Consider the following 13,267-nt stretch of genomic DNA (forward strand, 5'->3'; position numbering starts at 1 on the left):
CTCTATCGAATGCCTGATCTGGGTGCAAACTCGAGGCTTTCAAACCCTCATCCAGCGTATCAAGCCACCGTTGCTTAGGTCTGCCTTTTGGTCGTTTACCATCGACTTCGATGTTCAGACCAATCTTGGCAAGTGAATTCTCGTTTGCACGAATTGCGTGACCGTACCATCGAAGACGCCTCTCTCGCAACTTTTCCACGATCGGTGCTACCCCATAACGATCGCGGAAAGAAAAATGCGACACATAAAACAAGATTACGACCCGAATTCATTATCATCTCCAAGAAAGGTGATGTCACTTATAGCGATATCCTCGGGAAGGCCAAATCCGATCCTGGGCTGATGGACCTTAGAGAAAGCGTCAGCTGAATCAAATGCTCCCAAAACGGAGATTTTATGCAGGACCTGAAGAAGTCTCCTGGCAAAACGGTTGAAAATTTCCTCGGCAAGGTAGAGAAGTTCTTAGGAGAAGAGGCACAAGCCAGAAAGCAGGAGATTGTGATACAATGTAAGGACATTGAGGAGGATATCCGCGACTCCTTAGAAAAGTAGTTCGGACCACTTGGTTTGCAAGATTCCGCAATCAGACCACTGAGAAAGGAATACGGAGGCACGCAAACGGCAACTGTAAGTCCACCAGCTGAAGCAGAGTTCAAACTGCTGGCAATTAGTAAAGCAGAAATAAGTTGGGTCGTTTGCCGACTCAAGGAGCAGGTGCCCCTCAAACGTTGCTTCAGATTCCTTGAATTTGGCCACATAGAGGCGAAATACATCGATGACTGTGAAAAGTCAAAAAGGTGCAGACAATGTGGGGAGAAGGTCATATGTTCCGGGAGTGCGAGACTGACCCTGAATGTATGCTTTGCAATGGTAAAAAGGGTGTCGACTGTCGGCACATTGCAGGCAGCAACAGATGCCCAGTGTTTAGAAGAGCCTTGGATGCAGTAAATAAATGAGGTTGATACAAATCAACTTCATCCACTACGAGGCAGCACAAAACGTTCGCTCGGGGACCACCTATGAGAAGGAAATCGAAGCTGCCATAATCAGCGAGCCTTATCGCAACAATAAGAGTGGTGCCTGGATTACAGATGTAGCTAGCAAGCCGAAATATGGGGATGTGGAAATCGAGCCATTCAATAAGTAATGCAGTTTCCAGAAGTTGGATTATTCAGGGCAAAAATAGCTGGCATCTACATATATAGGTGCTAGGCTCCACCAAGCACGACGATAGCAAAATTCGAAGGAATGCTAGGTAAACTAGTCTCGGATGCAAGAAGTTGAAACCACAAGATCATCGCGGCACTACGAACACCAGGGGCCATATCCTGCTCGAGACTTTTCCGGAGATAGACTTGGTGATTGCAAATACGGGAAATGTGTCCATTTGTCGTGGGACAGGGTCGGGCACAATAATCGATCTGGGTACCATATTGGCGAAGAGAATGGCATAGTTTATCGGTGAGTATTATAGTCATAGCAACCACCAGGTAATTTTCCTCCAGATCAAATATTGGTCATTCACCGATGTGCGAGGGTTGGTCCGTGAAAAAGTTTGAAAAGGATCCATTCCCACAGATGCAATTGGGAGGCCGCAATTCCTGTGGTGTCAGAAAAGGTAGAGCAAATGATGAGATGCATAACGAGAGCATGCTACGCTGCTATGCCGAGGGATAAGTGCTTGCAAAGAGCCGGTCAAGCTATTTGTGGAATGAATTAATCGCGGAGTTGTGGGCTGTATGATATAGAGCTAAAATGGTCTGCCAACGACCTAGAGAAAGACCAGGCTTCGACGAGAAGCGGCAAGTATATATGAACCTTTGAGGTATGCTTAAGCAGGCTACACCAACCAGTAATAGAGAATGCTTCAAGGAACTTTATGCAGAGCAGATCAAAGCCCCTGGGGAACAGCATACAGGGTGGTTATGTAGAAGATGATAGGGTTAATACCACAAGTGATCTTCTGCTCGATATCGTGATGCCGCGCTTCCCCCGGACAAAGGGGAGCGCCAAAAACATAAGCAAACATTGGACGTCTACACCATATCTGCGGTAAATGAGAAGGGACTTGCGCAAATTTGCCGGAGAATTGGTGATAACAAAATCACGGCCTGGATACTGTTCCCAATAGAACTCTTAAATTCGCTGTTAAGATCAGACCCGACTGGTTTATCAGCGTATTTGAAACATGCATCGTAGAAGGAGTATTCTCCGATCGGTGGAAGAGGCAAAAACTACTTTTGCTCCCAAAGCCAAATAAGCGCGCAAGACGTCCATCATTATATCCCCTAGTTTGCCTTATCGACACAACTCGAAAGGACCATTTACAATAGACTTCTTTCTAATACTGAATATAAGGATGGACTATCGGAGCGACAATTTGCATTTCGACAAGCTCACTCAACGATTGACAGCATAAATGTTGTTTTGAAGCTGGCTCGAAACGCGATGTCGTCTAATAGAAACTGTGCCGTGGTGACGTTGGACGTCAAAAAGGCTTTCAATTCCTGGGAGTGCATAAAAAGCTCACCGGCTAAAACGGGTCTTCGAAAGTTACTTCTCCGAGAGGACATCTTGGTACAGTACGGATGGATCCAAGCAGTACATCGTCACCGCAGGAGCACCATAGGGCTCAGTGTTGGGGTCCTCTACTGTGGAACGTGATGTACAATGGAGTCCTTGTCTTTCCTGTGCCAAAGGGGGCTATGATAATCGGTTTCGCAAATGATCTAGCCGTGGTTATCGTGGCGAAATAACCTGAGGACGTTGAAGTGTAACCCAACGAAACCATTAGCATCAAAAATGCGTGGCTGGAGATGGTTCACCTTGACCATGCGGAAGAAAAGGCGGAGGTGGTCTTGATTAGCAACTATAGGATGAGGAATACGGTTGATATTCTTATTGGTGGACACATTATCACTTCGAAGCCGGTTATCAAATATATGATGGGGATGACTGATGCTTGAATTAATTCCAAAGAATACCTAGGCTCTGTCAGTGAAAAAGCTATAAATACCAGCGCATCCTCAGCGCACTTGACGCCTAATATTGGAAGTCCAAGATACAGTCGCAGATTACTTACGGCCGGATATTATTATATGTGGTACCAGTTTGGGAGGAAGCATTAGCGTGAGAGTAATTGGAGGAGGGTAAACATGACTTACCTTACATGACACAGCGCTTTCAGAATAATATCAGACAAGGCAGCAGAATGATCACGATGGACATTCTGGCAAGTGGGGCACGCTGTCTGTACGAGAAAAGGAGGACGAATCCACCTGAAAACAACACAGAATACCGAAAGGCGGCAAGGCGATAGTCGCTGGAAAAGTGGTAACAACGGTGGGCTGGGTCACTGGGCCCACACTTTGATTCCTCGGACTGAGGAGTGGATCCAGCGATGACATGGAATTCCAGTCAGGACATGGTGGTTACAGGAAGTATCTGCACTAATTCAGATTGGCTGATTCTCCCTTTTGTCCTGAATATGGTTGGACAGCTCAGGATCCGGAGGATGTTAGGGTCCATTGTCCATGATTTTACTCAGAGAGGAGGAGCCTCTCTGAAAATCAACATAAGCCCCCACAATATCGTCGTGGAAATGCTGAAGTCGGAAGGAAACTGGTGTATGGTGATCTCCGCAATCAAAAGTATACAGGAGGAACTTGGCAAAGCGGAGCGAGCAAGGAGGACGCAAACAACAGAAGGCTTGGTCGTTTAAAGCGTAGTCCTCTTCGGGAAGTAATAGTTTGCGCCGGTTGCACGGGGAAGGAAGAAGGAGAAAGTGGAGGTGGTTTTAGTGGGTGAGAATCTGACACACTGCTGCAACCTGGCGTAGCATTGTCTTTCTAAGATTTCTATCTCAATCTAGAGAAAAAGGCAGGAATACAGGCTGACAGATCTGCGAGGAGATTTCCCATTAGGCGCGACACCAGTTGGCGGATAGAGGCATACCTATTGATGTGTAAATATGTGCTCATGTACTTTCTTTTCTGACGTGCTTGCTCCACTCTGGTTCGTCAACCAAAATGGTTATAAGGAGAATACCCAGAAAATGTAACCAACATGGGAGAAAAGAAAAGAAGCAAACTTATGAGGCAGGGAACCCTAGTACAGGTGGTTTTTGGGAGTGAGCAAGCGGGCTACCGGTCGTTGATATCCCTCGACCGCAGTGCCTTGGTGTGGATAACTTGGCCACCGTGGCATTTAATGCTAGAAGTGATTTTGAGTTGAAGAAGGAGAACAAAGATGGACAAAATAATAAAATAAAAGCCAGAGTATGTGGTGTTCTGTTTCCGCGAATTATTCAGGGAGAGGAGGTTGAAATGTGCTTTGATAGTAGACATAATCTTCTAAAATATTGTTTGACTGATTGGGAGATACTGAATTTGGAGGAACACTGTCCCCCACATCGCATTTGATGGGTCAAATGTAAGGATACAGACCTTTATAAAGATTGGGACTACAGACCCTTTCGGAGAAATCCGGCGTTGCTCATCCGAAATGCTGAAGTATCATACTTGCCTAAACACAGCAAACAAATATTGTGAGACACACGTGTGTAACTGTAGCTTAATACAAGACCTTAAAGGTACGGAAGAGTTGACCAATAGAGAGCCTTCCTGTTGGAGTATCGAAAAATACACTTTGTTTCTCGTGGATGCAGTAGGTTAATGGTCTCTAGCCCTGCGCATCGGGTCTTCAGCAGGTGAAAGGTTACAACAAATTCCGATGAGGTGCCGTTAAAGAGCGTACCCCCAAGTAACCAACCCGAGTCACACGGGACACAATTGGTACTTGACCAGTGGTTTGATTTGGTAGTGGTAGCCCTCTGCATCCGGCTTTCATCGAAAGTCCCCGGCCTAGTTGTTTGCACTTGGTCTTCTTGTAGGAGTTTTGTGCTGGCTTTCGTTGATATTCTGAAATTCCTCAAACCAAGTACAGAAGACCACAGAAATGTTGTACAAATGCCAAACGTGGGCTGGACATAAACTATTGCTTCGTCCTTAAAGTGAAGAAGCGCTGATGGGCATCTCTCCTTTCTATTGTTAGGCCTAGAAATGGGCGGTGAAGTCAAGCCATTTTGTAGGTATTTCCAAAAAGGTTTTGTCTCTTATGTAGCTTGGCATTTCTCCTCCTTCCTTTGATGTCTTTAGTTTGGGATACATCGCGTTAACCTCGCACACTATGACCGTCGTGCCTCTCTAGGATTTTTTCTATGAAGAATAAACTCCACGTAATTCTACAACGACCCATCCGTCAATTATGATGGCAGATTAGGCTCCACTGCATGGTATAGCCAACAATTAAAAACACCAGTTCAAATGCAGAACTTGTCTGGCCCTAAGACCATTGGAGATGTTGACGGTCCTACAGTGAGATCCTAGTCCAATGTTCCTAGTCGGGCCTTACATTCTTATCTAGGGTTCTATGCCACCAGAGGCGGATAAGTGAATTCTGGTAGATTCCCACTGATCCCTATTATGGGCTAATATGGATTTTCTTTCTTATTTTCCTGAAAAAGGAGGGATATATTTTTAAAAAACTCCCAAAAAAGAAGGATCATTTTACTGTATCTACACTTTCAGCCAAGTTACTAAAGATAGAATTGCCATTAATTGTACCAGATTAGCCATTACTTAGGTTCTCAGACAGATAATACAGTATCAGACAACTCTCCTCCAATAAATTTTGAGCCGAATTGCCAGAAGGTAAGACAATCCTAAAAGCTGCCTAGCGACTTCTTCAGCTAATTAAAAGTGTCCCATTGACGTCACACCTTCATTGACCCTGAATACCTTTCCTGTAAAATTAAGGATGAATACGCTCAGATCTCATTAAAGCAAACTTTCCCTAATTGCAATCCCGTTCAGCAAATCCCTTAATAACTTCCAGATTCCAATTCCCCTTAACTGCTAATGAACTTACGTCCGCTCGGACTGTTTCCGTTTTCCGATTATTGGTCAATATAATTAAGAAGAGATCAATATTGTATCTATTTTACGACTCCCCCATGACTGAGTCTTCGCCACGTATGCATGCACGGAGAAAAGAAAGGTGCTAAAAACCAATCTTGTTCGCTTTCCGGAAAATGGTAAGATGTCGAACATGAAAATCCTGGATTTCATGTCATTCCCTCGACTAAATCGATGTCATTAGCCATGGAAGTTGGAAGAGGGATGGAAGGACATTTGAAAAGATTGCGCTCCAGAAGAAGATACGAGCTTGCATATCATACAAAGGCAGATACGAATAGCGATGAGATAGGAAGAGAGAAAAGAAAGGTGCAAAAGGAAAATGCCACATCATGACCATATCAAGGAAAGAAGAAGTGTCGATGTTCCTTTAGGGAACGACCTAATGAATCAACATGGACACATTGGCGAAAATTTCATCTGGCTGAATGGTTCAGTGGTACATGTCCGGTGTACAAAGTGTCCTGGTTATTTTTGGACTCTGAGATGTTCCGGTTTGTATAGCATGTTGATGTCCTTGTAGATATCCAGGAAACTTACTTATCAACAATTCCTAAACAAAATGGTTAGAGTCCTCGGAAAATCTGCAATAATTCCCAAAATTAGCTCATCTGAATTCCGAACAATCAACATTACCGGAACTTCCTTTGAGGAAGTATGATTTCCCTAAATCTCTGTGGTTTCTACTGCTTGAAGGATAAAAGGATTTTTCCGATGAATTCCTGGTGAATACTTAAAAATTCTTCGCGTAGTTTAAACAATAATGCTAACAATGAAAGTATCTCAGCCGAATCTTCGAGGAGTCATCAAAGGCTTCAGAGCCATTCACCTCCATCAAACTTACTTACCGTCAACTATGTGAACTCGAATCGACGAAGGATTGGCATTTGATGGCGCACACGTGTACAATCCAGAGTCCGGATGTATCGCTTTCTGCACAAGTAGGCGACTCGTCGTCAGGACGCCCTTTTCTGTTACTAACGATATCCCTCCTCTCGGTGAATCGAAATTTATAACCTGTAGTGGATGGGACATAAGAAGTTGGATGTGTAGTTTATGAAGGAGATTGTTAGCAATAAAAAGGATATCATAGCCGTTTTGCGACGGCATATTGAAGGGAGGATTTTCAACTGACTTACCTGCTGATTATGTGACCAGACGACCGAAGGCGGAGGCTCAGGGGCAAATTTTACTATACACGTTAAATTTATTGTTGATCCTTTATTTATATAAAGTTCTGGTCCTCCAATTATTTCAGTAACGGGCTCTGCAATGGGAATAAAAAGAATATAATGTCAGGATGCCGAGAGTTAATTCATTTTGACTTAGTACGTACAAACATGTCGCACAGAGGGTCACATAGAAGGAGTGCAAAGGACATTCTGATATAATGGACCCATTCAGTCCAGTATAATACAATTTCGTCCATAATATTACAAGGGATGACCTCCTAATATCAATTGCGCTCAAGTCAATTACCACAGAACCATGCCCCAAGTCGATAGGTTCTCGAGTGTCCTAGCAGTTTATCACAATAACTTGGGGATGTTTGGTCGAAGTTTCATGATAAAAGGACGTCAGAGCCATAATCGCATTTAGAGAGTAACAGGCCATACCGGGGGCGTGGGTACAGACCCCCCAAACAGACTTTGCTCGGGAACACACTCGTCGCTATATCATTGTAATATGCTAAGAACGAACGCGTTTGCATCTGATAGATTCAAATTGGCCGGGAATAGGCTTACGGGGATGCTTTTTGGATCAGATATTATGGCTAAAAGCTGGTTTGGAGTTTCTGCCAGAGACAAAATAAATACGAAATCCTGGAAATTTGTTTATTCACATACGAGTTTGTGAGTTGTGATGAAGTCAGAACATTAAAAGAATGTCTTTGCGAAGGAAGGATGGTTGAGAATGGTGCGTAGGAAACTCCGTGGGGCGTGCGTTCGGTTTTGCACGTAGGCAAAGAGTCGAGTTGAAAACTTTACACTTGCCTGCATATACTTTATAATTGAACACCAGGAACATCGTGCCCGGTTTTGAATCCTCGCCTAATGTCCGTTACATTTTGCTAAAGTATCACGAAAAGATAATTGAAGGCACATTGAACTTGTCATTTCGAAAAGTATTCATCCAGTGACAATTCCGTCAAATCTAGAGAATTATCTTGGTTCCATTTAAACTAAAAAACCAGTGAACGTTATGATGGACAAGCTATTGATCGGCTAACTAGGTAAGTAGATAGGTAGATATTAACGGCCGCTCCTAGAAGCCCAGCTAGAGCTGTGGTCCGCCGATTTGCTGCCACAAACTCCTAAGATCCTGGCTGCTGTGGTAAGGGCAAGGAGACATAGTTTACAGAACTCAGATCTTTATAGCTAGCCCGTAGCATTTACCAAAGATAGCAGCTCTAACACCGTGCAACTGGAGATCTCTTTGAGGTCCTTAAGGAATGGTTTAGTTAACGTCCTCCGCCTGGCTCTGGCTGGAACTTGGTAATCGCTGAGTATCTGAGGGTTTCTTCCTCCTCTCCGCAGCTTTTGCAATGCAATTTGAAGGGTATGCCGAGTTTGGTGACATGGACCTTTATAGGACAATACCCCGTAACCTTGCATGCACTCGTATGCATCAGGCACAGGAGCTTTTGCGATCAAGTCTTGTTGTAGGTGGGTCAAGGTTTCCTTGACTGGCAACAGATGGTAAGTCTTCGTCACCATAAGTAGTGTGAGTAGATTCCGCTCCTGAAAGTCGCAAGCGGGATACAGACTGCAACTGCCGAAGAGCAGAGCTCGCCTAGCTATTCTGTAAGCCTGCTCATTCCCCTCTATGTTCCAATGAACAGGAACATAGCGGAATGTGACTTTAAACGTGCAGCTCAGCCTGTTCAGGGCATCACTCCCAGGATGAAGGGTGTTGACACTGAATACGAAACCATAACGGCGGCTCCTCAAGGGTCGTCAACGATCCTTAACGGCTCGCTAGCAATACGAGGAGTTGCTTTCCCGAAGTGCCTCTAGCTGATATAATACCTGCATCCTAGCTATTAGATTCGAGAAAGTTCTCGGTGAAAAACGAACTGCTAATGAACGATACATGCCGCGAAACACTGGGAGTCCCCGGAGCCGTCGACAACTCCTTGTCGTTGTCAATGGGGTGATGTGAGCCTAGCTCTGCCAAGGTAGTAGTTGTAGCGTGTATTAGGAACCAGACCCTTCGGGACACTGGTCAGGCAGTATGCATTGAACCGGTATTGGTAGAACTCGTTGCTTGAGCGAATCAGCTAACAATGTGCTAGGTCAGCTCTCATGGAACTGGGTAGGGGCTTTGTCCTCGCGGGTTTACCCGTTCCTGACTATTGCAGGACCTCGACGTAAAATTAAGCGGACACGAAGGATGCAGTACCAAAAAGAAAGGTGGGGAGACGAAGGAGGACTAGACCGCAGCTCTGCTGTTTAATGCCGACGGAATTGTACGGGCACTATTCCCCGTGCACCCCGTATGGGATGATGACGTCGGCGCGGAGAGGGCCGAGAATGGCCCACTTTTCTCTATAAAAGATTTGGGACAGGTAGTTCTCGCTATGAAAAGCTAGAAGACGACCGGATGGTATCTCAGCAGAGGTATAGGAACTGGTTTTCCAACATCGGTCGGACCTATTGCTCGGCGCATTTAACGCTTGCCTGAAAGAGGTCGTTTTCCCATCTCGTTGGAAGGCAACGAGGCTTGCACTGATCAGCAAAGGGAAGGCGACTCTGAGTTGTCGTCTTAATACCGCCCAATTTGTATGCTTGACATTGCTGGGAAAGTGCTCGGGAAGCTCATCAGAAGTATCCCCATGGCAGTTCGGTTTTACAACAGGGTGATCTACAGTTGATGCTATCATGAAAGCCGTTCATTGAGCGGAGGCACATAGCCACGAGCTCGACGGGTCGTGCTCCATGTAATGCTTGACATCAGAAATATCTTTAATTAAGTAGGATGGAAAGACATTCTAGGCACACTAGACAATACTTTTCACATGCCGAACTATCTCTTACGGTTATTGAGAGACAATCTCAAGAACCGCCCCTTGCTCTATGTCGTCGATATCCCTCGACCGCAGTGCCTCGGTGGTGGACAACTTGATGACCGTGGCATCTAATGCTACAAGTATTTTAGATTTGGAAAAGGAGAAGTTCAAGCGAAGTACCACTCTACCAAGAACACCAGTAACAAAATTGAAAAAAGATGAATTGAAAGCAAATAGCTGGACGATAAAAACAGCAACAAAACCGACCGCACATATTCAAGAGGAGCGAACAGGAGGTATCCAGGAACATGAAAAGGACCCATCCAGAAGAACTTCGTCAACTTTCTACCAATGCCAAAAATCATAAACGGAAGGAAGGTCAACGAATGGCAAATATGAAGTAGTAAGTAGTAGTAATCCGGTTGGGACAGGAGGGCAGAGCCTTGATGCAGAGGAATTATCCTTCACACAGCTTGGTGCAAAAGTAGATAGAGGCACGATATTCCAAGAACACGCCGAAATCTGCTGCCCCTACGGTATCACTGGTGACCCAAGTAACACCTATTCGGATTGCAATCAATCTGTCACCAAAGAAGAAAGTGCGGGAAAAGAATGTGGATCCTCCGGAAAATCATCGTCATAAACGAAAACCGGAACTAAAAGCAGAGAAGAGAAATGTTTGACGGTATTGGTCTCGACGTTAGGGGTCATAGTCCATGGGTGATTCCTGGTGACATCAATGCTTGGGCCCGTAAGTGGGGTAGAGAGGAAATGTTTGACGGTATTGGTCTCGACGTTAGGGGTCATAGTCCATGGGTGATTCCTGGTGACATCAATGCTTGGGCCCGTAAGTGGGGTAGCAGAGAGACAAATGCAAACGGCTGCAGTCTTTTACAAGCTTTTGCACAGTTGGATTTCATTTTGGTCACCGAAGGTTATGTAAACACCTTTCAGAAAGGTGGGTCTACCTCAATCGTAGACCTAACCTTTGTCAGTCCTGCACTGGCACGTGGTTTGTCCTGGTGCGTCAGAAAGGACTACACCCACAGCAATCATCAAGAAATCTATGGATGGAATCACTGAAATGAGGAAATCGAGAAAGATGCCTGGCTGATCTGTTAAAGATCTGAATGAGCAGACCTTCATAGAGGTGTTACTAGACGAACCTAATAAAGCAGCCGCCTCTACGGAAGGAGCGGTCCATATGGCCCAATGCATCGCCAAAGCATGTGATTCGTCCATGCCTAGGAGGTACTCATTTCCCAGTAGCAGATCAAACTACTCCTGGAATACTGAACTGGTGAACTTTCGATTAAGTCTGTCACCGTGCTAGAAGAGCGGCTCAGAGGGCTGTTGGCAGAATCGACCAGGGGTAAATAGAGCGCGCCTATGAGGAAGCCCACAAAACCCTCAAGCTCGCCATCCAACGGAGCAAAAGGGAATGCTTTAAGGAGCTTTGTTCGCAAGTGGATGTAAACCCGTAAGGAAATATAAAATCATGATGGGGCGATTCAGAGACCGTTCATCAAAGCAGATCACGTGCCCTTCACTCTTGTTAAAAATTATCCAGGGGTTATTCCTGCAGCAAGAGGAGGGCACCGACACATTCCAGGCACCTCTGAATGTGACGGTAATTCCCCCAGTCCACAGAGACGAGTTGTTAGATATTTACACTAGGAGGGGGGTCTGGATGCCGTATCGAATAGAGCCCTTTAGCTTGCCGTGAAATCCAGACCGAACATATTCGCTGAGTTGTTCGAAGCGTACATATCCGAGGGGATATTTCCTGCATCATGGAAATGACAAAAGTTAGTACTACTGCCTAAGGCTTGTGGACCTCCAAGTGAGCCAACCTTCTTCAGACCAATTTGCCTTTTGGATACTATGGGGAAAATGTTGTCGAATGCCAGGGAGGCCTCTCAGATCGGCAATAAGTGTTCCGTAAAGCCAAATCAACCACTGATGCCATCAAAATGGCTACTGGCTTGGCCGAAGATGCAATTCACGGAAAGGATAGTACTAGCAAATATTGGGTGGTGGTGACCCTGGACGTGAGAAATGCATCCAATTCGGCCAATTGGAACTTAATGCAGGAATCTCTGGCAAAGATTGGTAGTCCCACCTATCTTGTATCAGTTATAAGAACAGAGGCTTTGTTATGACACTGATCTCTGCTGGTGCCCGACGGGGCTTCAAACTGGATCCACTGCTGTCGAAAATCATGTAGAACGATGTACTTAATCTTACCCTTCGCGGTGGACACGATGGTGGGTTACACCGACGATATAATCGCTGATTTAGTGCTGGTTGTAGTCGCGAAGGATCTCGAAAATGCTGAGATATAATTGATGCAAAGCGATCAGTTCTGTTAAGGGTTGGCTAGTAAGCTGGTCTGATACTTGCGGAGGAAAAAGGCATTGCAGGCTAAATTTAACGGTAATAAACTGAATGCGGTCTACAGAAGAACAGCCTTGAGGGTGTGCTCGGCATTCAGGACTGTCTCAGATGATGCAACATTCGTCATCTCGGGAATGATGCCCATTGGCATTTGGCAGATGATATGGCGAACATATACAATGCAAAGTCTGTCTCTCTTTTATTGTAGACAAAGAACGCTGAAAGAAGGGGTTCTCTAAATAGATCGCAAAAGCGTTGGGTTGACTTGGGAAAGGTCGGTGGACACACAGGCTCATCAAGGAGTGGCTCTGAGTGGCTCAGAGACAACATGGGGAGATTAATTAGAACCTCACCCACTTTCTCACGTACAAGAAAATCTGTTGCGAAGAATGCTAGCATGCCAGGAAGCCTGGAACTTTTCATCATGACTTGGAGGAACAAAGTTTTCTATTTATCATCCGTCGATTTCAATCTTGAGGGATTGATACTTAATACTAATGTGAAACCATTAGACGTCACTGCTGCTGGGATTGGAGTGAGTATCATCGTTGAAAAGACTGCGGAAGCATTTGTTACATTCTCTGGTTCGTTGATTAATGCAATGCGGTGAGCATAACTCGATTATATCATATGAAATTGCATCGACAATTACTGAAGGAATTACCATTTGCTGAACTTTAAGGACAGCTAGAAGAAAATCTGTCCCCATTCGAACCGGAAGGTTAAGCGTTGTGGGTGGTGATCAGCACCTAGATGGGGGACCAATTGAAAACATTTTTTTCTAGATAATTTTAATTAAATGTATAATGGATTCACTTGAGCCAGAGGCGCTTAAGGTACATAAAGACACTGATAAACAAAGTGGATGGATTCTAGTATTCATTTT

The 13,267-nt window shown here is 45.0% G+C and overlaps 1 protein-coding gene across 3 annotated transcripts in view; it reads right to left on the reverse strand.

Moving 5' to 3' along the window:
- LOC119655655 (zwei Ig domain protein zig-8) overlaps positions 1–13,267 on the reverse strand; it is a 305,871-nt gene that overhangs the window by 38,858 nt on the left and 253,746 nt on the right. For all 3 annotated transcript variants that reach the window (XM_038061638.1, XM_038061640.1, XM_038061639.1), the window contains 2 exons: positions 7,115–7,242; positions 6,824–6,992 (listed from right to left, as the gene is read on the reverse strand). In XM_038061638.1, coding sequence (XP_037917566.1) covers positions 6,824–6,992; positions 7,115–7,242 — 297 coding nt within the window. The remainder of the gene's footprint in view (positions 1–6,823; positions 6,993–7,114; positions 7,243–13,267) is intronic.

This window comes from Hermetia illucens, chromosome 4 (assembly GCF_905115235.1).
Source record: "Hermetia illucens chromosome 4, iHerIll2.2.curated.20191125, whole genome shotgun sequence".
Classification (NCBI taxonomy): Eukaryota; Metazoa; Arthropoda; class Insecta; order Diptera; family Stratiomyidae; genus Hermetia; species Hermetia illucens.